The 23,588-nt window shown below is 44.2% G+C and overlaps 2 protein-coding genes across 9 annotated transcripts in view; both read left to right on the forward strand.

Moving 5' to 3' along the window:
- The first annotated feature begins 83 nt into the window (after positions 1-83).
- Positions 84-2,373, forward strand: cyb5r3 (cytochrome b5 reductase 3). The gene is made up of 9 exons (XM_077499955.1): positions 84-249; positions 508-633; positions 813-885; positions 960-1,066; positions 1,141-1,270; positions 1,401-1,484; positions 1,579-1,664; positions 1,730-1,829; positions 1,896-2,373. The coding sequence occupies exons 1-9, from the start codon at positions 229-231 to the stop codon at positions 2,066-2,068; spliced, it is 900 nt and encodes a 299-aa protein (XP_077356081.1). The 5' UTR covers positions 84-228; the 3' UTR covers positions 2,069-2,373.
- A 5,555-nt stretch (positions 2,374-7,928) lies between these two features.
- Positions 7,929-23,588, forward strand: part of pcloa (piccolo presynaptic cytomatrix protein a) — a 47,657-nt gene continuing 31,997 nt past the window's right edge. For 2 of the 8 annotated variants that reach the window (XM_077500771.1, XM_077500772.1), the window contains exons 1-2: positions 17,125-19,188; positions 19,355-23,366. In XM_077500771.1, coding sequence (XP_077356897.1) covers positions 17,176-19,188; positions 19,355-23,366 — 6,025 coding nt within the window. In that variant the 5' untranslated portion in view covers positions 17,125-17,175. Of the gene's footprint in view, positions 8,552-9,785; positions 10,837-10,924; positions 11,930-16,902; positions 17,089-17,124; positions 19,189-19,354; positions 23,367-23,588 lie in introns of those variants that run through there. The other 6 variants (XM_077500766.1, XM_077500768.1, XM_077500770.1 and 3 more) reach the window with 5 other exon arrangements.

The following is a 23,588-nucleotide window of genomic DNA, read 5'->3' on the forward strand; positions in this document are numbered from 1 at the left end:
AAAAATATTAATAATCGTAAGAGTGTGAAAAGAGTGTTTTATCGATAATATCAGCGCTATTGTCAAGCGTTATACTTTTATTTTGAAAGACTACCGGGTTCATGTTTTTAACCATGCTAACTTAACTAAGTCGCCTGTTGCAACCTGCAAGAGTTGACTGCAAACGCCACAGCAGCTGCCCACAACACGCGTTGATTAAGTCATTTGTTTTCTTCGACGAAGTAGAAGATGCTTTCCTACATCATCGGGGTGAGTCCACTTCAAACAGCACCAACATTGTTTATCGGTGTGTGTCTCGGGGTTCGCACGCTTGCTAGCTTTAGGAGTGTAAATAGTGTTTGGGCAAGATGCCCGGACTCGCCCTCCGGAAAATGTGACTCACTTGACCCGCTCGGCGAGCCCGCTTAAGCCGCTAAATGAGCCCGTTAAGCTGGGACAACGCCCCGCTGAGCCCCCTTGAACAGACAGTCGGCCAATGTTAAAAATGCTAATGCTAATTTGTGTCAGGTTATCCGGAGCGGCTTTGATGGGCTCGTCAACCTACTCTTCAGGCTCCTCTTCCCCCGAAGGAGGCCCGCCATCACCCTGGAGGACCCCAGCGTCAAGTATGCACTGCGGCTCATTGATAAGCAGGTGAGGCGTTCACCAACGCACCCTCCTCCTATACGAAGGTGTGTCATTCATTGCAAGTACAATACAGCACATTTTGATGATGATAGTCGGGACTTTTTGAACATGACATGATGTAAAGTAAGATTATTATTCTTTTGAACATGGCATTGTGTATAAGACGTCCTCTGGTTTATTTTCAGATCGTGAGTCACGACACACGGAAGTTCCGCTTCGCTCTGCCGTCAGGCGAACACATCCTGGGTCTCCCTGTGGGTCAGTATGACATTTAGCAGGTTCCTAATCATGTCCTTAATTAATCATCCCAAACACGGCACTGTCATCCCCAGGACAGCACATCTATTTGTCGGCCAAAATCGACGGCAAGTTGGTGGTCCGCCCGTACACGCCCACGTCCAGCGACGACGACAAAGGCTACGTGGACCTGGTCATCAAGGTGATGACATCAATTTGACTTTTCCGTGGTTTACTGTTGTTTTATGACTTGTTTTAATATCCGTCCACGCGCAGGTTTACTTCAAAAACGTCCATCCCAAATTCCCAGAAGGTGGCAAGATGAGTCAGTACCTGGAGAGTCTCCGCATCAACGACACCATCGACTTCAGAGGACCCAGTGGGCTTCTTATCTACCAGGGCAAAGGTGATGCACAAATAAGACATTAGTTTCATGACATAATGAATTATAGTGTGTTGTTTTTTTATATATAACATGGTGTGAGGTTTATACTCGTCTGTCATTCCTAATAATAATGGCACATTTTTCTGTGCAGGTGTTTTTGCCATTCAGGCTGACAAAAAGTCTCCAGCTGTGACCAAGACGGCTAAACATGTGGGCATGATCGCGGGCGGGACAGGTAAATTGTCCATCTCCAATCGCAAGCTTAACATCGTCAATGTTTATGGTCTGCGAAATATTTGTAAACGTGTATTTTGTGAACGTTGCATCAGGGATCACGCCCATGCTGCAACTCATCACGGCCATCATGAAGGACCCACAGGACCAGACGGTGTGCCACCTGCTCTTCGCCAACCAGGTCAGTCAGACCCTCTCCCGGCATCCTCATGTTGGGCATATTGAGCAAATATGGCGTCCCAACAGACGGAGAAGGACATCCTGCTCAGGCCCGAGTTGGAGGAGATTCAGGTCAACAACCCCGAGCGCTTCAAGCTGTGGTTCACCGTGGACAGAGCGCCCGCAAGTATGTTCAGCTACACGTTTGGACAACTATGTACAGTATTGTCATCTTCCGTGTGTATTTTTTTAGAGTGGGAGTTCAGCGAGGGCTTCATCAGCGAGGCGATGGTGCGGGACCACCTTCCGCCGCCCTCTGCCGACACCCTGGTGCTGATGTGCGGACCGCCGCCCATGATCCAGTTCGCCTGCAACCCCAACCTGGACAAGGTGGGCCACACCGCCGAGCGCAGGTTCACCTTCTAGAACGCTCAGGTGTGACCTGCCCCTCCGTCCGCCGTACATGCTGTATTTATATCGCGTCACTCCAAATATGGTGCCTTATGTTTGTTGTTTTTGTATCATGCAGACTGATGTTTAACGCTACTTGTGTGGATGCAATGTCATTTTCCACTTCTCTGCCACTTGGGTTTTTGATTCGTAATCAATCAATAATCAATGTTGATTATCATGCATGTCAGCACTTTAACAGAGGACCCAGAAAGATAAGACATGACGACACAAGTTTTGTCCAATTTGTTTGATATGTTTGATAAAGGCTTCTCCCTGAACACCTTTTGCCGTTAGTGTCTTCTTTCCTCCTTGTGCTAACTGTCACAATTTTGTTCGCACAGACAATCCAATTTTCAGGGTTGAACCTCGAGGCACAAACGAGACGAGCATGATGAAGTTGCGCAATCGTCTAGCAATTAGTGAGTAACTTTTAAGAGTTGACAAGGTTTCGGTCATTGTGCCGCGTAAAGGACTGAAAAGAGAGGCTGTTGGATTATTATTTTTTTTTTTCCTTTGAAGGTGAGTCGATGAAACACGCATATGGAATGAATCATGCATGTGTGTTCATTGTTTAATTTTCTGTATACAGGTTGAAATCTTCAAATTGAGCCCAAAATGGCCGACTTTATGCAAGGTTATTTTAGTTAACGAAAAACCATTTTAGTTAATAAAATAAACAAAAATGTTCTTTAAAAAACAAAAACTAAACAAACTACATTTTTATGTTTATAAAACTAATTACAGCGAAAATGTGCTTTGATTTAGTCTTTGGAAAATAATTTAATGCATGAACCTTTGGGGATAATTTAAATGTGATTTTTGAGTATGTCAGAAGTGACGTCATCTTGCAGCAGCTAATAGAAAAGCACCTTCAGATAACGTCGGAATTTACCTGTTGACTTTTGCCTTAAATGGCCTCAGCCTCTCTCTATACGTATGCAGACTTGTGAGATACGATGATATACTGCCCTCCTGTGGATGAGGGATCATGTACGTTACTGTACTGATTTTATCAGGCTTTTCTGTCTAAATGCAATCACAAGACTTTTTTTTATTATTATTATTATTTATTTATTTATTTTTATTTATTTATTTTTTTGTTCTCTTTAATCATTTAATGTATGCTGATGACTTGGTAGTAATGACACCTTATAGTGCTGGTTTACAGCAACTACTTAAAGTATGTGCTGAGTATGGGGTGCAATATGACATCCAATATAACCCTTTTAAAACTGTGGTAATGATGATTAAATCTAAGGCGGATCAAAAGCTGATATTTCCATCTTTCTATTTGTCCAAACAAGAACTTAAAGTTGTAACAAAGGTAAAATATTTGGGCCATGTGTTGAGGGATGATTTAAGTGATGATGATGATGTACTGAGACAGTGCAGAAAGTTATATGCTTGCGCGCAAATTTAGTTACTGTTCTGATGATGTTAAAATTTAACTCTTTAAAGCCTACTGTACTCCATTATATTCCCCACATCTATGGCGCAACTATAGAAAAGGAATAATGAATAAGATCAAGGTTGCATATAATGATGCTTTAAGAATTCTGTTAAAATACCCTAGGTGGGAGAGTGCAAGTTTGTTTGTTGCCTCAAATGTTCCAACATTTCATGCACTATTAAGGAATTTTATATATGAATTTATGTGTCGAATTAATAGATCCGGTAACGGAATTATAAAATCGATAAATGATCCTTTTTTAAGTGATTCTAGATACACTTCATTGTTCTGGAAATACTGGATACATGAACTGTATGTTGTTTGAACAAAGGACTATTTTTCATGTGTGTTTTTATGTAAGTGTGTTTTTTGTATGTTGTTGTATTATTTGTTTGTTCTTAATGGACTTGAGTCTGTCAATAAAGATACTTCTTGGTCCAATAAAGCTTTTTAGAGAAAAAAAAATAGCATGTGATGACGTTGATACCCAAGAAATGGCCGTGATGACGCCGCCACCCAGCAGACAGAGGGGCAGAAGGGGACAGCACCTAGAAATCTAACAAGCATGCAGTAACACCAAATATGAACCCTTCGTGCCCAATTGGAAGTGAATCTTGAGGAATTGGTGACTGTACGGTGTCATTTGACGTGGCCTACTAAATCCCCTGCTGGCAGCAACTTGGTTCCTGACTATAAAAACACAACCATTAGTTACAAAATGCCAAATAGAGAAGCAGCAATCTAAGTTATAACAATGCGGTGGCTCTCACTAACAGGCAGAATCAAGTTACCAGATTTAAATGAAAAGATTCTATGTACGTAGACCATGTTTGTATAAATTTTGATACTTGGCCCTCAAGCAGTGATTTTTTATTTTTTTTTCCCCATTGAAATGTGATTTACGTTGAGTTGAGTTTGAGCATGCTGCGAAACAAAATGGCTGACGTGAACATTTGATAAACATATTTGAACATTTCTTTCTTTTTGTAGTTCCCCCACAGCTGCATTGAACTGCGCTTCACTCGAGACCCTCAAAAAGGTACATTTACCTTTGTGCTTACGCGTTAACATTGTTTTTCTTCTGCTTATGTCCACTAGGTGGTGCCAAAGCATCTCAGAGCCCTGGAGAAGCTGAACCACTTTTGGTTAACCCGTCGGGGAGGCCTCACGACAAGGCGATGACGTACCCAAAGCCGTGACAGCAGGTAGGTTGCGTTAATAATTCAGCAACTTTGAGAAGCGGAGGGGGGGGGAAGAGTGTCTCATTCATTCTTTCACTCACTCACTTTCTTTGTGTATTTTTGCAGGCCATCTTTGGGATAAGCCAATCATGTGGCAGCTCATCATCCTCTGTCAAATGAGTCAATGTGGAGGAGGCGGAGGAGATAGACAGGTGAGCTTTTTTAAAGAAAAATATCACGATGCATCGACACAGAAGAAATGTGGATTCATGCAACATTTCCTGAGAAATACACATTATTTTGATCGTGTTTTGATCACAATAGTTTGATCGTAATTGCCCAGTATCATAATTGCCCAGTATCATACAACCACAGATCTGAAGATATTTTATATTATTATTATTATTATTATTATTATTTTAAGGTATGTACAACATGCTGCCTGTTCCCCTTAGTTATTTCACTAGAATACTACTTATTCTTTAGTACGTCTATTTTATTTAAGTTTTTATTTGATATTTCATAATTTTAATCATTCTTTTTTGAGTAGAAATGTTCTTATTTTAAGTTTAGTATTTTCATTTGATTTATTAGGGGGTTTTTGTTTTATCATTTGATTTTTTTGTTTTGTTATTTTATTTGCTTTCACAGTACACATGAGAGTATAGTACTGTGATTTATTAATTTATATTTTAATTCAATTCCTTTTTTATTTTTTTGTAATTGCATTACAATTGTAATTTAAAAAAAATGATTTGAATTATTACCGTTTATTTTTATTTTTATTGCGCCTATTTTTCTTTTATTATTGTTTGAATTTTTACAGTTTTCGTTTTGTATTTTATTTGCTCTTATGTACAGCTTTACCATTTAAAATGTTACATTATTTTGTATTTCTGTAGATTTTTTTATTGTATTTATAAAAATTTGATATGGATATGTCTTAATTCGAACCTGTTTAAAATGATTAGAATTTTATTTGTATTTTTTTTATTGTTTGAATTTGTGTATATATATATTTTTATGATTTTGTTAGCTTATGTATACATATCAAGTCGACCCTCAGTAGTGCAAGAAATGCGAGTGCACAGGGAAACAGATTAGAGGCGTGTGATGAGTCTCGGAGGTTGAAAGCAGATTATCAACACATCTTCTCAGTACAACTTCCTGTTCACCTCTTTGTTTACGATCACGTGCCGCTGTTGACTTTGCCGCTGTGTGGAGTCAAGTTAAACCAGGAGCCTCCTTCCTAAAGTCACTTTATTTTTAGGGACAGAAACTGGCGGAAGACGCAGAGGGCGGAATTAGGTGCTAATCGGGATGAGCGAGGCTCAACGGGAATGCGGCAGGGATCGCTCGCACACTCTCTCGGAAGACAACACAAAGATATTGACGCACACGCAATCCTGTACTGATTTCCAGGTATGTAACTTTAAAATATGCCCACTTTGTTTTATTTGAAGACATTTGGTTTACAAAGGCTTTTGTTAGAACCCTTCAGTTTCTCCTTCGTCCCATTTGGGCTATTCAAATTTAATGAGCGGCATGCAATGTTTATTATCTGGTTACCAGAGTCATGTTGCATGTACACAATAGTGTGTGGAGAAGTTGGTTTCTTTGCCTAAATTTGTAGAAAAGTTGGATCAATTTTGATTGACATTTGTTTCAGATTTTTCACCATACATTCTTTGTAACACAATTTAATACACTACCAAAAATGTTTTAATGTGTTTTCAATAAGAAAAATAGCACTCAACAGTATTTTATAGTATTGTTAAGCCTTGGCCACAAGGGGGCAATATAATGTGTACAAACAGGTACCATCATGTTGATGCTAGTTCCAAAAACCTTTGTGTGGAATTTTGCATCACGTGTTAGCATTCAGCTAGCAGACTTGCTCAAAGGAAAGGTTATATATTTTAATATACAACGCTGTGTAATTTGTTGAGTTCGCAGCCACCATCTTACTGCTTTTATATCAAATGTTTACCATCCAAAATTTACTTGTACTCGTTTTTTAAAGTGTAATTCCACCATAAGACCAAGCTTAAGTCAACATAGAGCAGCGCACATGACCAAATTCAGAAAACAGGTGAGCCACGATTCGTCATTAACCTGAGCCCTGAGCAAGTGTGATGTCATTTCCAGTCGACAGCAAGTGACAAAATGGCCACCGCACAAGATGGATAAAAACGGTTGGATTTTGCTGCTTAATTCATATTCTACAAATATACAATATTAATCTGAATGTTGTGTTTAGACTAGTTGGGGGGCAGGCATAAAACATATTGTAAAGACCACTTTTTGTTGACTTCCCCTTTAAACAAATACTATTAAACACAATTGGCACATAAAAACTGCCAATAATGTAAAAACACAACACGATAGAACTGAAATGAGTTCTTCTTTGGATCATTTTCCGCACTTGGCAGAGGTCGTAACATTGCCTAGACAGCTAGTGCAGACTCCTCAGCGGTTCCAAGGATCTTGAGGGAATGAGGGTGGTTGGTGTGTTGCTTTTCATGCATGCAGGAGGAGGACACGCGTGTCCTGCAGCTACCCACACACACATGCACAGCAAATGAGCGTTTCTTCTGTGTCGTGTCGCAACACATCCACTTGATGCGTAGTCGGGCTGACAGGTTGTGTTTTGTTGTGCTGTAATCCTCTCTGGATGTAAAATATGATTTTAACACATTCTTTTATATTTGCTGCGATTAAAGGAATCTCGTTATCAGAGGAGGCTGGGAATTAATCACAATTGTGCTGCACATAAATATATTTTTATAATCTCAGGCGTTCAATTGTGTGCCCTCATATTGCCAAAAACAAGCCAAGGCACTGAATTATTATTCATAATATGAGTCATCCTCCACAGCTACTGTGTGTTATCTCTACTGTTGATTTTCTTTCACTTTTGACATTTTGCTTTATTGCCCATCACCGGCTTTTATTAGGTTCTATCATTTTGAACACACACTCAAGACTTTGTTTTACCGCGCTGTCCAATATGTCATACCTTTTAAAAAAAAATAATGGACCTCATTCTAATGCATTTGTGCTGGTTATTCCCCTTTAACGACACATTTTGCTCCACTGAAGAATCCAGTTCACCTGTCAGAGACTGCGCATGCGCAGTTAGCACTGAGAGCGTCAAGGTAACGAGTGTGTTCAGCAAGAATGCGGAAGTGGTCGCCGTCTTCCATGTCAACGTGATTCAGTCGCCTTTATATTATTTACAGAGGATTTATCACACGTTTATTTAACATGTAGCCTGTAGAGAGGGTGCACAGTAAATAGGAATAAGTCTTAACGGAGATTTTATTTTGGAATAACGTCCGGATTTCGCCATTGGAGGCTGTGGAGGGAGTGAAACGGAAGACCCCCAGTCACGGAGAGCTGGCAAGCTGGTGTGTGAAGCTGCAGAGATGCGCTACGTAGCAGAAAGCAAGCAAACGGCAGCTCTCGAAGGGAAAGTGGCCATTAAACGGATCACCCCTGTTTGAGATGAACCTTGGCCGTTTCCGCTGCGCATTTCGGAGCTAAAACCCGCGGCGCGGCGCCAGGTGGGGGCGCATCGATCCAGGACGGACTCGGGAGGGGTCGCATCATGGGGAACGAGGCGAGCCTGGAAGGAGGAGGCGAAGGCCCGCTGCAGGGGCTCCCCGAGGGGCTGGCACCCGACGGGGCCGGCGGCTTCGTGCGGATCCCCGGCGGGGCTCCGGTGGACCTGGCGGAGCTGACCGAGGAGCAGCGGAAGCAGCTCACCACGGCGATGTCAAGGGCGCAGGGCAGGCAGCCTGCGGGTGCCGCGGCCGCACGAAGGCAGGACTCAGTATTAGCTTACTATTTCTACCGATTTGCGTGCTATTTTGTACACAAAAATATCCGCGCTAACCAAGCGGATGGATGTGTTGTGGCTGAGCGGGTGTCAGATCACGCCCATTTTTCTAATCCATCCAGACGCGATCTCATTATTAAAGCCAATTTTCATGGCTAATCATCAGCATCCGTGCACACAATTTCACGAAAACGCGTTCTTTATCCTTGATTTGTAACGATGCATTCAATGGACTGAGTGTAGCTGTGTGTGACTGTGCTGTTTTTCTTTTTTTCTTTTTTTTTTTCTACAGGATGCACACGCGTAAATACTTGCACAGGGCCGTTGAATAGCATACAATCCGGATTGTTTATGTCAGATCAAAGGAGGAGACACACCTCCAGTATTTGTGCCAAAATTGTCGAAATGCCTGCTGGGTAGTGGGTAATAAAAAAACAACAATGTTGTTCTTTTTTCCCCCCTCTCTATTTGAACGTCATATTATCACGAATGACAGCACAAAATGGTCGCTTGTATCCACGTTAATGTTGCCAATTAGACTGATCTGCCAATGAATTTGGCCAGATTGGATTTTAATGGTGTGTGGCTGAAGAATGGGAGGAGCTTGGAGGCTGCCAATGCCAACAAAATGAATACAAATGTCTGATGCAATTGTCTTTTTACTGGCTGTAATTGAGAAATGTTACAAGTGTGTTAGCTAGGAAATGTGGATGGTCGGGGGTGCATCAATATTAATATGACTAAAAATAGAAGCACAGTGTTAATGTCACTCCCTCTCAGACTTCCCTCCTTTTAATTTGAAGCGTCTGTCTGGTGCTCCCTGTCCATGGTGCTGAAATGAACATAACGGTGAATTGTGCACTAGTAGAGCAGTGTGATGATACTACACAGCAATGGTAATGTAGGCCGATATGTTGCATAATGAGTACCACAAAAAATTTGCTCCTCACAGAGCACAGAAATTGATTCCCTCTCGCCTCAGAGCTAACAAAGCTGCCACTTCATCTTTGTGATGTACACTCACTGTCATTCAGCCGTTTTCACTTACTCGTTAGTCGTTAGAAATAGACCACGGTGACGACATGCTACACATTCATGTTGACATGTCCACTAACTGAACATATATTAATTATTAATTAATTAATTATTAGAACACCATCATCATGCTAGACCTTGGCGATAGCCCTTTTCTTATGAACAACTTTTTGTCTCCCTCAGACCGTCGGAATCTGGTGTTCAGCAGCCAGGGGCCTCCAGGGGCCCGGCAGGCCTCAGTAAGAGTCGCACGGTAGACGCCTTCAACCAGAGTCCGCCTGGCAGGCCCGCTGCAGGTCGCAGCCCCTCGTCCCTCAATCTTTTTGAGTCACGATTCCGGCAGGAGCCCAAAGACTCTGAAAGCAAGTCATCCGGCATGTTTGGCTCCAGCTTTCTCAGTGGGGCCAACCCCCTCAGTGCCATGTCATCCATGACCTCCTCTGTGTCCTCCTCCATATCCTCCATGGGTGATTCCGTCAACATTCCCAAGTTTGGGCTATTTGGGGAGGAGGAAGGAGCTACACCTGAGTCCAGTCAGGGAGGAAAGCCACCTGCCAAGGGCCCTCAACAAGGGTCAGGTCCAAAGACGCCACAAGGGGGGGCCCACAAACAGGGTCAAGGCCCTTCTGGGCAGGGGCCAAAACCCGGGCAAGGACAAGCAAGCCCAGGGCCCAAATCTGCTCAGGGACCTCCTGGACAGGCTCCGAGGCAAGGCCAGGGGCAGCCAGGACAAGGGCCTCCTGGGCAACAAGCACCTAAACCAGGTCAAGGAACTCCAGGGCAGCAGGGACCCAAACAAGGTCAAGGTCCACCAGGTCAGCAGGGTCCTAGACAAGGTCAAGGTCCACCAGGTCAGCAGAATCCTAGACAAGGTCAAGGTCCACCTGGACAGCAGGGACCCAGACAAGGTCAAGGCCCACCACGCCAACAGACACCGAGAGAGGGTCAAGGACCAGTCAGCCAAGGTGCTAAACAGACACAGAGTGGTCCTTCGCAACAAAAAGAACCTCTCAAGTCTGGACCAAGACAGGAAGGACCACCAGGGCCTGGGGCTCATCCTGGGGATGCTGCCAAGAGTCAACAGGGTTCCGCGAAGCCTGCAGGGGGAATCTGTCCGCTGTGTAAAACCACCCAGTTGAATAATGGATCTAAGGACCCGCCAAATTACAGTCAATGCACTGAGTGTAAGAACCAGGTCTGCAGCCTTTGTGGATTCAGCCCCCCGGACTCAGCTGTAAGTTTGTTCTATATTTTTCTTTTAGGACAGCAGTGAACGTATGGTATGTATCGTCTAACTAAGACTTTTCTCTTTTACCATACAGGGTAAAGAATGGTTGTGTCTGAACTGCCAGATGCAGCGAGCAATGGGGGGCATGGACCCCCCGGGCATGACAAAGCCCAAACAAGGCTCGGTCCCACCCTCGCCACAGAAACAGGCTTCGGGAAAGCCCGGCAAGCTGCTCATCAAGCAGCAAAGCACCACCGACCAAGGCTTGACACCCCCCACCACGCCAAGGCAGAAATCCCCAGGTGCTAGCTCTCCAGGACCACTTTCTCCAGGTTCCTCATTGGGAGGCTCCCCCAAGATTGATCCAAAGACCGGCCGCCCGATTCAACAGAAGGCCAGCCCCCAGCAGTCACCAGCGAAGGCCAAGCAGGAGTCTAGCTTCTTTGGTGGCTTGGGAGGTATCAGTTTTGGAGGCTTGACTGATTCAGTCAAGCCGGCCGTGGCTTCCTCACAAGCTGCTGAATCCGTCACTGGAAAACTGTTTGGCGGTTTCGGTGGACTGATGGACTCATCCAAACCTCAAGCGCAGGCGACTCCAAAGCAGGAGGAATCTGTCACTGGGAAGCTTTTCGGAGGATTCGGCGGCTTAACCGAAGCGGCAAAACCTCCCGCCACCGCCTCGCAGGTGTTCAGCTTCGGCTCCTCCCTCCTGAACTCGGCCACCAGTCTCGTCACTGGTGAGGAAGAGAAACCAGCCAATTCTCCGCCGGGGTCTCCGCCGGACTCCCCGGCCGACTCCGGACCCGGTTCCGGCCCTGGCTCCCCTCCTGACTCGCCCTTCTCTGGTCCGGGGTCTCCCGCCGATTCGGATTCTGCTCCTGACACTCCAACGGCTAAATCCAGAAAAGCACCAAGGAGCGAGTCTGTTGAGCAGGAACCCAGTTTGGACTTAGCACCGCAAACTAAGGAAAGCTGTCCTCTCTGCAAGGGGGAGCTGAATGTGGGGACATCAGAAGCGGCCAACTACAGTCTCTGCACAGGGTGTAAGAAAAGCGTGTGCAATCTGTGTGGATTCAACCCCACTCCGCACTTAGGAGAGGTAAGAAACACTCACAAACGCAATCTTCAACACACACGCGGAACCACAGAGTGGAGAGTGAGGCCATAAGACAAATGAGCTTGTTTAAATGCTCATCTCGCCATCAAGGAGCACTTGAAACGCTTGACACCCGACCCTGAGAGTGAATCATGCGTATGTGTGGGATTAGTTAAACACAATTTTCGCAGTATTTTTTATGCGTTAAGATGAGTGGCTGGTAACACGGTTACCGCATTGTGTGTTGGCTGGCTAAGACCAGATGGAACACTATGGCCGTGCGTCAGTTTGTTAGGGAACGCAGGCCAAAAAGGGTTTTCGCTTGAGTGGTTTTTGCAGCATGCGGTCCAGAAACATACTGACGTTGGCTGTTCGCTTTACAGCAATCCTTCATTAATGGCTGCAGACTGATGGGCGCAAGGACGTGGTGTCACTTTGATATCCTTCACCTTTTGTTTCTTTAAGCGAGGAATACAATGTAGGTTAACATATGCTAAACAGTTAAAGAAAAGTTCACCCAACGGCCCAGTGTGAAGCTCTACATTGAAATCCTCAGCCCTGTTTTGAAACCTTCATTCCAAACCCTAATTTGAAACCATAACTTGAAACCCCAACCTTTATTTGAAGCACTAACTCTTGTTGGAAACTCTAATTTGAAACCCAAACTCTGAATTGAAATTAATCCTTTGAAACCCTTGAAACTGTCTTGAAACCATAATTTATCGGTATTGGTGCTTATACCAGCTTTATTTTAAGTTATTGATGCTCGTGGTGGGCTGTCGTTTTGTGGCCATTTTACCACAAATTTTTACAATTTCTGTAAATATATTTAGAGTAGTAGAGAAAGATAATAGAAAATTGTCATTAATTTCATTCAATTTTAAGGAAATTTGCACTATTTGGATGTTAGGTCTTTTTTTCCTTAAAATCATTTGTCAAATGTACTAGTGGTATCAGTGCTTGGGAAATCAAACCAAAAATGTTCTTAACGATATGTTCCACCCCAAACACGACATTCTGGTCAGCTTGTGAATGTCAAATGAGCAAACTCGGAAAACAGGTGAGTCGTGATTGGTCATTAGCTAAGCAACTGTGATGTCATTTCCAGTCGACAACAAGTGTCAAAATGGCCTTCCCTTGAGATAGATGAAAACAGCTGGATTTTGATGCTTAAATTGCATTCCACAAACACAATATTAATCAGAATACTGTGTTGGAAAATACATGTTTTGGGTTGACATCCCCTTTAAGGTCCAAAAAGGTAACACTTGGTCCTCTTTGTTTGTCAACAATCCTTGGGTCACATGCTTGTATCTTTGTTACCTGAGAGGGAAATCTAAGCACCCTGTTAGTAATCTGTTGAGTATTCCTGAAAGCCTTCAGTTGGAGCAGGTGTGGTTAAACTGCATGAGAACGACTTCCCGCTGTGACCACACCTCTGTCCTCATGGGAAATCAACCCGCTCATACTCACTCCTCCAGTACTTTTATGGAAATACACAGCTTCAAAGTGTCCACGTTTTGATCGAGTCAGCATTAATTATCAGAAAAAAGTTCATTTTCCCTTCCATTTAACACATTACTTTTATTGCAAATGTAATGAGGAGCCGAGCGACGCGATCAGTGAGCTGAACACAAGCGAGGCAGAAGAAAGTAATTGCGGCGGGGGAACGGGTGACGCCGTAACTCCCAACTAGGCCGCCGCGTTCCTGCTCCAGATGAGTCACAAAGAAATGACGCTGCACATGCTCTAATACATCAAATACGCGTAGCATACGAATGCACCTGAGAAAGTAACGCTCATTGTCTTAACTGACGCAGTCGGCACAAAATAATGAAGGGGGTCCATGTATGAGCCACGTGGGCAGCGCCGCTCTTAATCCTGGTCTCCTAAAAGGATTTAAAGGCCAACGGGAATCCTGTTATTTCTATGGAGGCTTGATCCTCCAGTCAGGTGCGTGTAATCCCTATCAATACCTGTTGTGGAAGCAGGGAAAAACAGTCTAACATGCCCCCCCATTTGATTCTACCTTTTCTTCCACATCCAATCCAGCTGTAAAGTTATTCTGCATCTGCCACCTTCCTCAACACCCCCCTTTCCTCACACTGCCTCACAGCGCTCCCCTCACGTGCCCTGGAGGCCCGCGTGTATAAAAATAGTCAGCGGCCACAAAAGCATGCTAGACAAGCAATTGTGGGTCAGCTCGTTTTTAAAAACATATACGTCTCACTTTTATGTTTCCCGTTTTAATATGTGTTTAACTCATTCACTCCCAGCCATTTTCACAGAAGCAGTCCCGTTCGCTCCCGGCTGTTTTACTGGATTTTGACTGATTTTGCAAGGCCCACAGAATATTGTGTTTAATTGCTATAAAAGCATGGACCCTACCAAAAGAAAGATTAAAGTCTCTTCTTTCATCAGGAAAAAAATGTTTCTGTTTCTGTTTTGCAGCAGTTAGCATTAAAAGAGAGCTAAGTTTCATCAGTTTTCGCAAATCTATTTAAAATTTTAAGTAATTGAGCTTTTTTTCCTACATGGCCCTGGTTGATCTCCTTTGCTCTGTTGCCACCTGCTGGCCGTTTGTCTAATAACTACCATTTCTGCAACCGTTCTTTGCAGTTGAGAGGCTGCATCAAAGCCTTTTGTATGCTCTAGCATAACCCCCCCCCCAAAAAAACATACAAATACGTCTTTGGGATACTGAGAACATTTAAAAAAAACGGATTTATACGTTATTGGGAGTAAATGAGTTTTAATATGTATGCATGTGAGATTATTTGTCGATTCAAATTAAACAAATGTATTTAGTAGTTAGAATCTTCGGTGATGGTGAGGCAGAAGGGTTATGCTTTGTAAAAAATGCACGCACACACATTTTGGCACTGGTCAGTGGTCACGTTCTGTTAGCACAGCCTGTTGTGTTTACATCCTGACGGACGCCGCTCGCTTGTTCCCCCTCAATGCACTTAGCGGCGGTGGCAACACTCCCAGAGTGGAAACAGTAAGTTTTTTGCGTGGACGGGCTGTCTGGCACACCATCCGTCACGGGAAAAAAACTGCACCGGTGAGAAATAAAACGGTGCGGTTGTGAACACCGAAATGGAGAGAACTCTTTGCTTGTGTCTTTTGTGCTTTTTGATTCAAATTTGTCTTCCCATAGCTCGCTAAACAACGTGAAATTCCTGATTAAAACTGAGGCTTGGTCACCAAAAAGTATTTTATTTTATTTTTTATTTCTTGGTGCGACAATCCAACTTTGAAATGATTACCAAGTTAAAGCAGACAAAAATCAATGGGCAGTGGGCACTTTGCAGCGTTAACGAAGAAATGCTTTTTCTTCGGGTAGGCAGACTGCACAGCTGCTGCCACTCTGTTGAACTCTGGTATTGCACATTAACTCACAAGACTTTTTTTTTTTTTTTTTAACTTCCAAAGTAAAATCCTGATTCAAAACTGTCTAAAAATGGGGACATAGTATCAATATAATTTACCGACTAAGGCAGTGACAAATGATGTAAGAAATAATTTTCACTTCCCTTCCCCTTTGTATGCATTACGTTTGAATATATTTTGAAATCAGATTGTAGAGGCGCGCAGGAGCAGTGATCGGTGACGACAGATACGTCGCAAATGTGGTGGGGAGGAGGAGAGATGATAAAGATGTTGAGTGGGATTGCAGGGTGTCTGAAAGGATATGGACGGCGGCAGCCGCGGTCTGCCTTTCTTCTGCAGCGTGCACCGCGACCATCTGACTCGTGACTCAAAAGGCATGTGAGTCACGTCGATGGCACCTTTGGGCAGCGCAAGCTGAGACATCCGCTCAGGCGGAAATGGGAGAAATATTTTAAGAGGGCCACATCACGCCGAGTCAAAAGCCATTAGATCCTCCTGATCAACCTTATTAACAAATGATGGTAATAACTTGCCAATCACTGCGCTGTAAAATACACCACTTTTATAGTCTCTTTTACACAACATACACGTTGGAGTTTAATTAAGTGGGAATTACATTAGCTCAGTGCAGTACCCATAAATTTGCTACATTTATCAGTGTTAAGATCTTTTTTGGCCCATGCTGTTTTTCCTTGACAACTTGTCAACGTGATCCAGACCCTAATTTTAGATAAGCTGAGTACTGACATGCTACAGTAAGGACACAATAATGATTACACTGGTGATGCTAAGGTGTGATGCTGTAAAATTTTATGTTACCTCTCGGCCCTTTTGGTTCTGAAGTTGGGCAATTGATTTGCAGTAAATAGCATTTTAATGTTGACTTTGCACTTAAGCCTCCAGTCCAGCCATTAATGATAACACGATGTCCTCTCATTTCCTTGTTACATTGTCGTCTTCTTTCTCCTCATCCTTCTCTCTCCATCAGTCACATCCTCCCTAAAATTGTCATCTTCCCTCTCTCTCTGTGTCAGCCTCCGTCTAAATTTAAACAGGTAAAACCCACACTGGATCCTTCGTCTTAACAAGCTGCATCAACCTTCACCGGAATGTTTTATTTTAGACAGTCCGCGAGTCTGACTGACCCGGTTGTAATCCTGGCACATAGAATGACTTGTCACGCCTCTTATCGGAGTTCTGCATGCGTCATCTTTGTCGTCGCAAACTCCCGTGGGTGCTGTGGTCGCACATGTGCGATGCTGGAAAATGTCCTTGTAGGTTTGAAGAGAATGGCTTTTCTTTGAGTCATCTTTGCCTCAGTGATGGAGGAAGCTGCAAAATGGTTTACATTTTAATCATTTTCTTGAGTGTTGCACGGAAGCTGGCACGAGAGTCACGTGCAGCTTTAATAAAAGTCAGGAAGACGTTAAGTGACTTGGACCTGGTTTAAGGCATATCACATATCATATTGTGTTTTACAGTGGACACAATCTTTTCCAAGGAGGCTGTTTGAAGTTCAGCTTTTGCAGATTTTGATATACGATGCAACTAACATTGTGAAATTTCTGTCATTTTCATTTCAGAGTGAATGGCTTTGCCTCAACTGTCAGACGAAAAGAGCCGATCAGCTGGACGATACGACTTCCTCGAAGAAGTCAGCACCTGCTCCCGCTCCCTCCTCCTCTCCGGTCCCTGCTTCTGTAGATAGCGAACCCATTGTAGTAGAATCAGCAGCAGCAGACCAAACCCTGCCCGCCCCCGAAACCAAGGTAGCGGCCACACCTACATCAACATTGCACGACGATGATGAATTGCATGCTGTTGGTGCTTCCGACCAGTCACTAACAGAGGAGCTCATGCCTGAGCCTGTCATTCATTCTCAAGACATATCTGAAAGTGCAACTTCCAATGTAGCTGAAATTCAAGAGCAGCAGCAAGAGATCCTTGGCAAAATAGCACAGGAAATCCCACCAATTGAGCAGCTGCAGCAGAGTAGCTCCATTGATATAAACCCAGTGACGGTGCCGCCTGAAGATGAGCATCAATCACAGAGTAATATTGTCAGTACAGCAACTGAGGAAAAGCCAACGACTGTTGAAGAAGTAGTAGCGAACCTCCCTGAGGTTCAGTTGCCGGATACAGGTTTTGATGAGATGCCCGTCGAGGTAGAAAAAGACAAAAATTGCACTGATACTGCGAGTATAGCCCCCTTGACAGAGAGCAAATTTCACTCACTCCAGTCTGAACCTGTCTCGGTCACACAGGAAATCACTTCTCAAATTGATTCAGCAGCAGAATCTCCTGTGACAAAAGAAATTGGGGGAGAATTAATCGATTCAACACAGGCACCAACTCAGACTTTAACAGAAACAGTAGACAAAACTTTCAATAATAGTAATACTGCAAAAGCTGAAGCTGAAAATGTAATAATTGAACCAACAACAGAGGCATGTACAATCAAAGAGGATGCTCCCTCTGTTGTAGTCAATGAAAATGTACCACCATTATCTGAAATTGAGGGCCCTACACATGACAAGTTACAGAATGAAATACAGACAGATGCATCCAAATGCAGAGAACCCGCTGTGACATTAATTGGTAATGAACCCGACTCAACTCTTGAGCAGCAAAATCAAGATGATGTATTAGAACACAAACTTGTAGAAAAAGCACAAGAAACTAGTAGTCTAACTGAGCCAGAAACCAAGCCACTTCATTTTTCTTCGAATGACACGTCTGTTGAAAAAGCATTGTATAGCTCCTTAGACAAAACAGCTGATCAGAAAGTATCTGTTAAAGGCAGTGAGGAAAATTCAGCCGGGCTTGAAACATTTAAAGACGCTCCTGAGGTGTTGAGTGTCAAAGAACAAACTATTGAAAACAAGGAGATGGATGTTGAGTTAAAGTGTGATGGTGCAGGCTTTGAAGAGGAAACGCTTTGTGAAAATAGACATTCTGAGGTGAAAACTGACATGATAAATCCCATTGAAGAACAAGAAACTCAGAAGGCAAAAGAGCAGAAACATTTTAGTGAGACAGAGCTCATTTCACAACATTCCTCAATTGAAACAGAAAACGTTTGTCCAATAGATAAAAAAGAATTGGAAAGTGCAGAAAAACACAACGGTGACGACCACAGTCTAGTAATGCCTAAACAGACAGATCCAGGAACAAATGATAAGCCACCTCCTGTTCATGAGAGCCCTGTTCAAACAGCCTCGTCCCCAGAGAAGTCAACAGAGAATGAAAAAGCTCTCGTTGAATCTGAGAGTGTAATGCCAAAAGAGGAGAAGCAACCACCTACAGATATTTTGTCGATAGAACATGATTCTGAAAAAACGGTGGTTCCAGATTTTGTTGAGCAAGAAAAGGTCAAAGCCAAAGAGCCCTTTCAGAATCAGACACAAGTCAGTGATAAAACCCCCAAGGATCTTGTCATCACTGAAGACATGAAATTGTGTTCTCATTTAATGGGCAGTCAGGAGCAGTCGGTCGACAAATTCAGAAGGGAAAAAGAATCCAACAGTGAAAAAGTGGCAAACAAAATCGGGGTTGGCTCGTTACCTGACACAAGCAAAATCCAGGAATCTATTTTCATATCAGAAGTGAGCATAGTTGGTGCCAACGATGGCACTGCTGAGTGTGACGCAGAGAAGAAAAGCACGTCACCAAACAACACACAATCAGATTGTGAAAATACCAACCTGTCAAAATTAGCAGTTACAGTCCCCATAGCAGAAACCCAAATCCCAGGTGTTGTAGTTGGTGAGCAGACCACACATATGAATGAAGACGCTAGTTCGATGAGGAAAATGGGGGGCCCACCCGAGCCTCAGGGCGAGCAGTGTGATGAAGATGCAATGTTTGAGGTGATTAGCATATTTAGCTTAATCAGTGGAGAGACTAGTTGTTCTGTGTGGTAGTGTTATATTGTGCAAACCACTAGGTACAAGATGTATGTAGAAGTTCTGTTTTTTTTTGTTTTTTTTTAATTATTCTATTCTATTTTATTAATCTATTAATTAAATCCAACAGGTGAAGAAGTTGGAGACCCTGAAAGAGCCTGGCGACAGAGAAAGTGCTACCAAAGAGGGCAGTCCTACCAGCCCCTCGGACCTGGCCAAGCTAGAAAGCACAGTCCTGCCCATTCTTGAGGCGCAAGGGAAGGAGGATGAAGAGAAACAAACGGACACACTAAAGACCAGACGTAAACTAGAGGTGCTTCCCCTTTCTCCTGACTCGCCCTGCTCGGATGACGACAGAGATGTTAACAAAAGTAACACAAAGAAAAAGCTACTGGTGCCGCTAGACGTCAGGGGCGATTCACTGGAAGATAGTAGCGAAAGCTTTGGAAAGGAGAGCCCCTTGTCAGGGGATGACGAGGAATTCATCCGCAAACAGATCATAGAAATGAGCGAAAACGAGGACGCCTCGCCATCTGATGAGGAAAATGTAATTCGGCAAAAGATCAGACAAGATGAGAGGAAAAGAAGTGAGCAGAAGAAAACAGAGCCTGTAGAGAGGAGTGCGTCTGGGAAAGCCATGCGGTTATCCAAGAAGACCCCTATAATTCCAAGTGATGAAGAAGATAAAGAGCTGCAAAATGCTCTGGAGAAAGCTCATGTCGTCAAAGTTGATCCACCGGAGCTCAAAGAAGAGGACCGTCAAAGCGGTACCGCGGTTCGCAAATTTCAAACCATGGAGCTTAATACAACCAGCAGTCTTGTGTGTGTAACTCAAGTTGATATAGAACCTGAGATGGAAAGTTTAACTGATTCACCAGATGATCGTTCTAAAGGGGAGGGGTCATCCAGTTTACACGCATCCAGCTTTACACCTGGCACATCACCGACGTCACTGTCCTCGCTGGAGGAAGACAGCGACAGCAGTAGTCCTAGCCATGTTCGCTCCAGTGAGAGCAAGCAGCACAGGAAAGCCAAACACAGACAACCTGGACAAATGCTTCCGACTATTGAAGACTCATCAGAGGAGGAAGAGTTGCGGGAAGAAGAGGACCTACTCAGGGAACAGGAAAAACAGCGGGGCACTGGTAAAAAATCAAAGAGAGACAAAGAAGAGGTTCGAGGCCAGCGGAGACGTGACCGTTCAATGACGCCCCCAAGCAACCTTTCACCTATCGAAGATGCCTCACCGACAGAAGAACTGAGGCAGGAGGCAGAAATGGAAGAGATCAGACGATCATCCTGCTCTGATTTCTCCCCGAGCATAGATTCAGACCCTGAAGGGTTTGAAATCCACGCTGCCATGATTGCAGCAGTGCAGAAAACATATCAGTTGCCCATATCGACTTCCCTACATTCTCCAACAGAAGATAAAAACTTTGACAAATCACAAAGAAAAACTCTCAGATCTGCTGATGAAGCTTATGAGGAGATAATACTGAGGGCGAAGTCGCCTACAGTTGAAAATGTTGACTTTCATCCAGAAAAAGAGGCTCTTTATGGCGGTATGCTTATTGAAGATTATGCTTATGCAACTGTCACGGATAATTCAACAGATGATCTGGGAGAGATGGAAAAGATCAGTGTACCTACCCAGCCCAAGAAGCTGAGATCACCAGATGAAGTTTATGAGGACATGATCAAAAAAAGAAAGGAATTTATGAAACTCGAACAGTTATACCAAAACATGCAACCCAAAAAAGAAAGTCCAAACCCAGAAATCGTGTTACAGCCCGCTGAGAATAACCTTTCCAAAGACACTACAGTCACTTTTGGAAAAGATGGGAAACCATTGTTGGATGCTGAAAGTGCATACGAAGAGCTCATGAAAAAGGTTTTGACTCCTGGAACAAGTCCTACTCAGCAAGACCCAGAAGTGGAAACCACTTCATCTAGAAGGGCTCTTTACCCAATCCCAGACCTAAAAGTCACACAGTGTTCCTCAGGAGAGTTGTCCTCTGACGAAGAAAGCAACATGAAAAAAGAGGAGGAAGTGGTCAAATCAACTTCAGCTGTGGAAACTACATCTGCATCAGACAAGCAACCGCACGCCCCCGTTACAGCATCCCAGACTGACATTGTAGACCTATCAAGTGCAATTTCAATAACATCCGCTCCTATAACTGCAAGCTTTACCGTCTTGCCGACTGTCCCCCAGTATGCACATGCTACTCCCAGCATTGTTTCAACTGCCCCACCAATCCCCCCAAAGCCAAATGTCTTGCGTAGGGCTCATTCTCAGGAAAAAGCAGATGCATCTGTTGAACCACCATTGCCTCCCCTTACACCACAAAAACCAACAGTCTTTCCCAGGAAACCTCCAGTTCCACTCCCACCTCAGGCTTCAAGTGCGCCCGTCAGGCCAGAGACGGTGACCACAATTTCACATGCTAAACAATCAGTAACACCAACATACAAAGCTCATGTTCCACCTCCTGTTCCCCCAAAGCCCTCCATTCCTGCTGGGATCGGTGAAAGCCATAGACAAGGGCATGGTGTCAAACCACCAATTGCACCGAAACCTTGCTCACAGCCATCCTCCCCTGCTCATGCCTCGCATCCACCAAGACCCACCGTACTCCCCACAGGGTCCTCTGAAATAGCTTTGAACCTTAGCCCTTCACCTGAGAGCAAGTCCTTTCAACCCTCACCAAAGTCTCCTTCTTCCCCTAGATATGCAAGAAACCTCCGTGATACGTACGTGGTCATCACACTTCCTTCTCAGCCAAGCTCTCCAGTTGACAGTCTCTCAACTCAAGCCCCCTCTGACACTGGCACAGCATCTTCTGCCCAACAAGCTCAGCCCCCAAGTTATCTCCAAGCACAATCTCAACCACATTCATATCAGCAGTCAACACCGCCTCATACAAGTAGAGTGCCTCTGGCTTACACCCGAGTGACAGAATCCATTGAGAATCAAGAGATATGCGGCCCAGAAAAGCACGTTTCAAGTTCATGTCACGTAATCGAAGCCGTGTCGGCCTCCGCGCAGCCTCCCGTGGTCATGCCAAACCTAATCTCTCAAGTGGTTACCACAGAGGTCCAAAGAACCACTGTCTCTGTTGTTCATGAACGGACGCCACCGCTTGTGCCAGCTCCGCGGGCAACGGGAATACCAATCTCATTGGAGAAACCAAAGACCCAATTACCTGGACAGAACGGACAGACGGTCCTGCCTTGTGAGGTGGTGGATCTGAGGACTATGAAGCCCGATGCGACATCACACATGAATGGAGTCGATCTGTCTGCTGGCCCTGACTCCAGGCAGCAGTCTTTTGCAGCTGATGTTAGTCGCCAGAGCAGTGCGGTACAGTCACCTGTTGTAAACCTAAGTTCTGAATCCTCCACTTTCTCCATCGTGACTGACAGCATCACCATTGTGACATGTTCTGCTACAGTACAGAGGTGTGACATTGTAGAAACCTCCAAAGCATCTTCAATTCCTCTCCAGCTAACGAAGAATAAAGCATTTGAACCCATCTCTCAAATCATATACCGGTCAGTGGATTCTCAGCCTCCCACTCACTCTGGTGAGAGCCCCATAAATCTCACAGTTGGATCAAGTACAGGTGGCGGAATGTTCCAAACACCACCTGTAACTATGGCACCCAGTACTGTCGCTGGTTGTGTCGCTAACGGATTGACAACAAGCACCACATCTGTGGCAGGAGTTGTTGATCTGAGCACGACAAAACCATTCAATACTGTAGTATCCATGGACACTATTTCGGCAGAGGTCGTCACAGCGGTCATCACAGAGGACGATAGCAAGCCAGTAGATCTGACTGCAGGGAAAAGAGCCGTGTGCTGTGATGTTGTTTACAAGCTCCCGTTTGCAGGAAGCTGCACGTCACAGCAGCCCACCACCCCTCTGCCTGAAGACCGTTTTGGATATCGTGATGACCATTACCAGTATGACCGCTCATCTTATGGCATGAGGGGGTTTGGCGGAATAAAACCTTCAATGTCAGACACCAACCTGGCAGAAGCCGGCCTGTTTTTTTACAAGAGTAAGAACAGCTATAATTTCAGTGGCACGACAGATGGTGCCGTAGATCTTTCCTCTGCAAAGGTTTCTGATGCAGGTCAGTGCAGTGACATTGCAGACCTGTCGCTTAAATGTCATTTTGAACTGCTACCCCTCATCCACGGCTAGTATGGGGTTTTGACATTTTTGCTTTTTTTTTTTTTGCATGGAAGTGATGTTTTTTTTTTCTTTTGTTGTGATTTTTGTACCTGCATGCTATATGTTTTGTTTATACTTCAAATTTTTCCCCCCTTTTCCATCACTTTATAATTTGGGTAAG

The sequence above is a fragment of the Festucalex cinctus genome, chromosome 16 (genome assembly GCF_051991245.1).
Source record: "Festucalex cinctus isolate MCC-2025b chromosome 16, RoL_Fcin_1.0, whole genome shotgun sequence".
NCBI classification, from domain to species: Eukaryota; Metazoa; Chordata; class Actinopteri; order Syngnathiformes; family Syngnathidae; genus Festucalex; species Festucalex cinctus.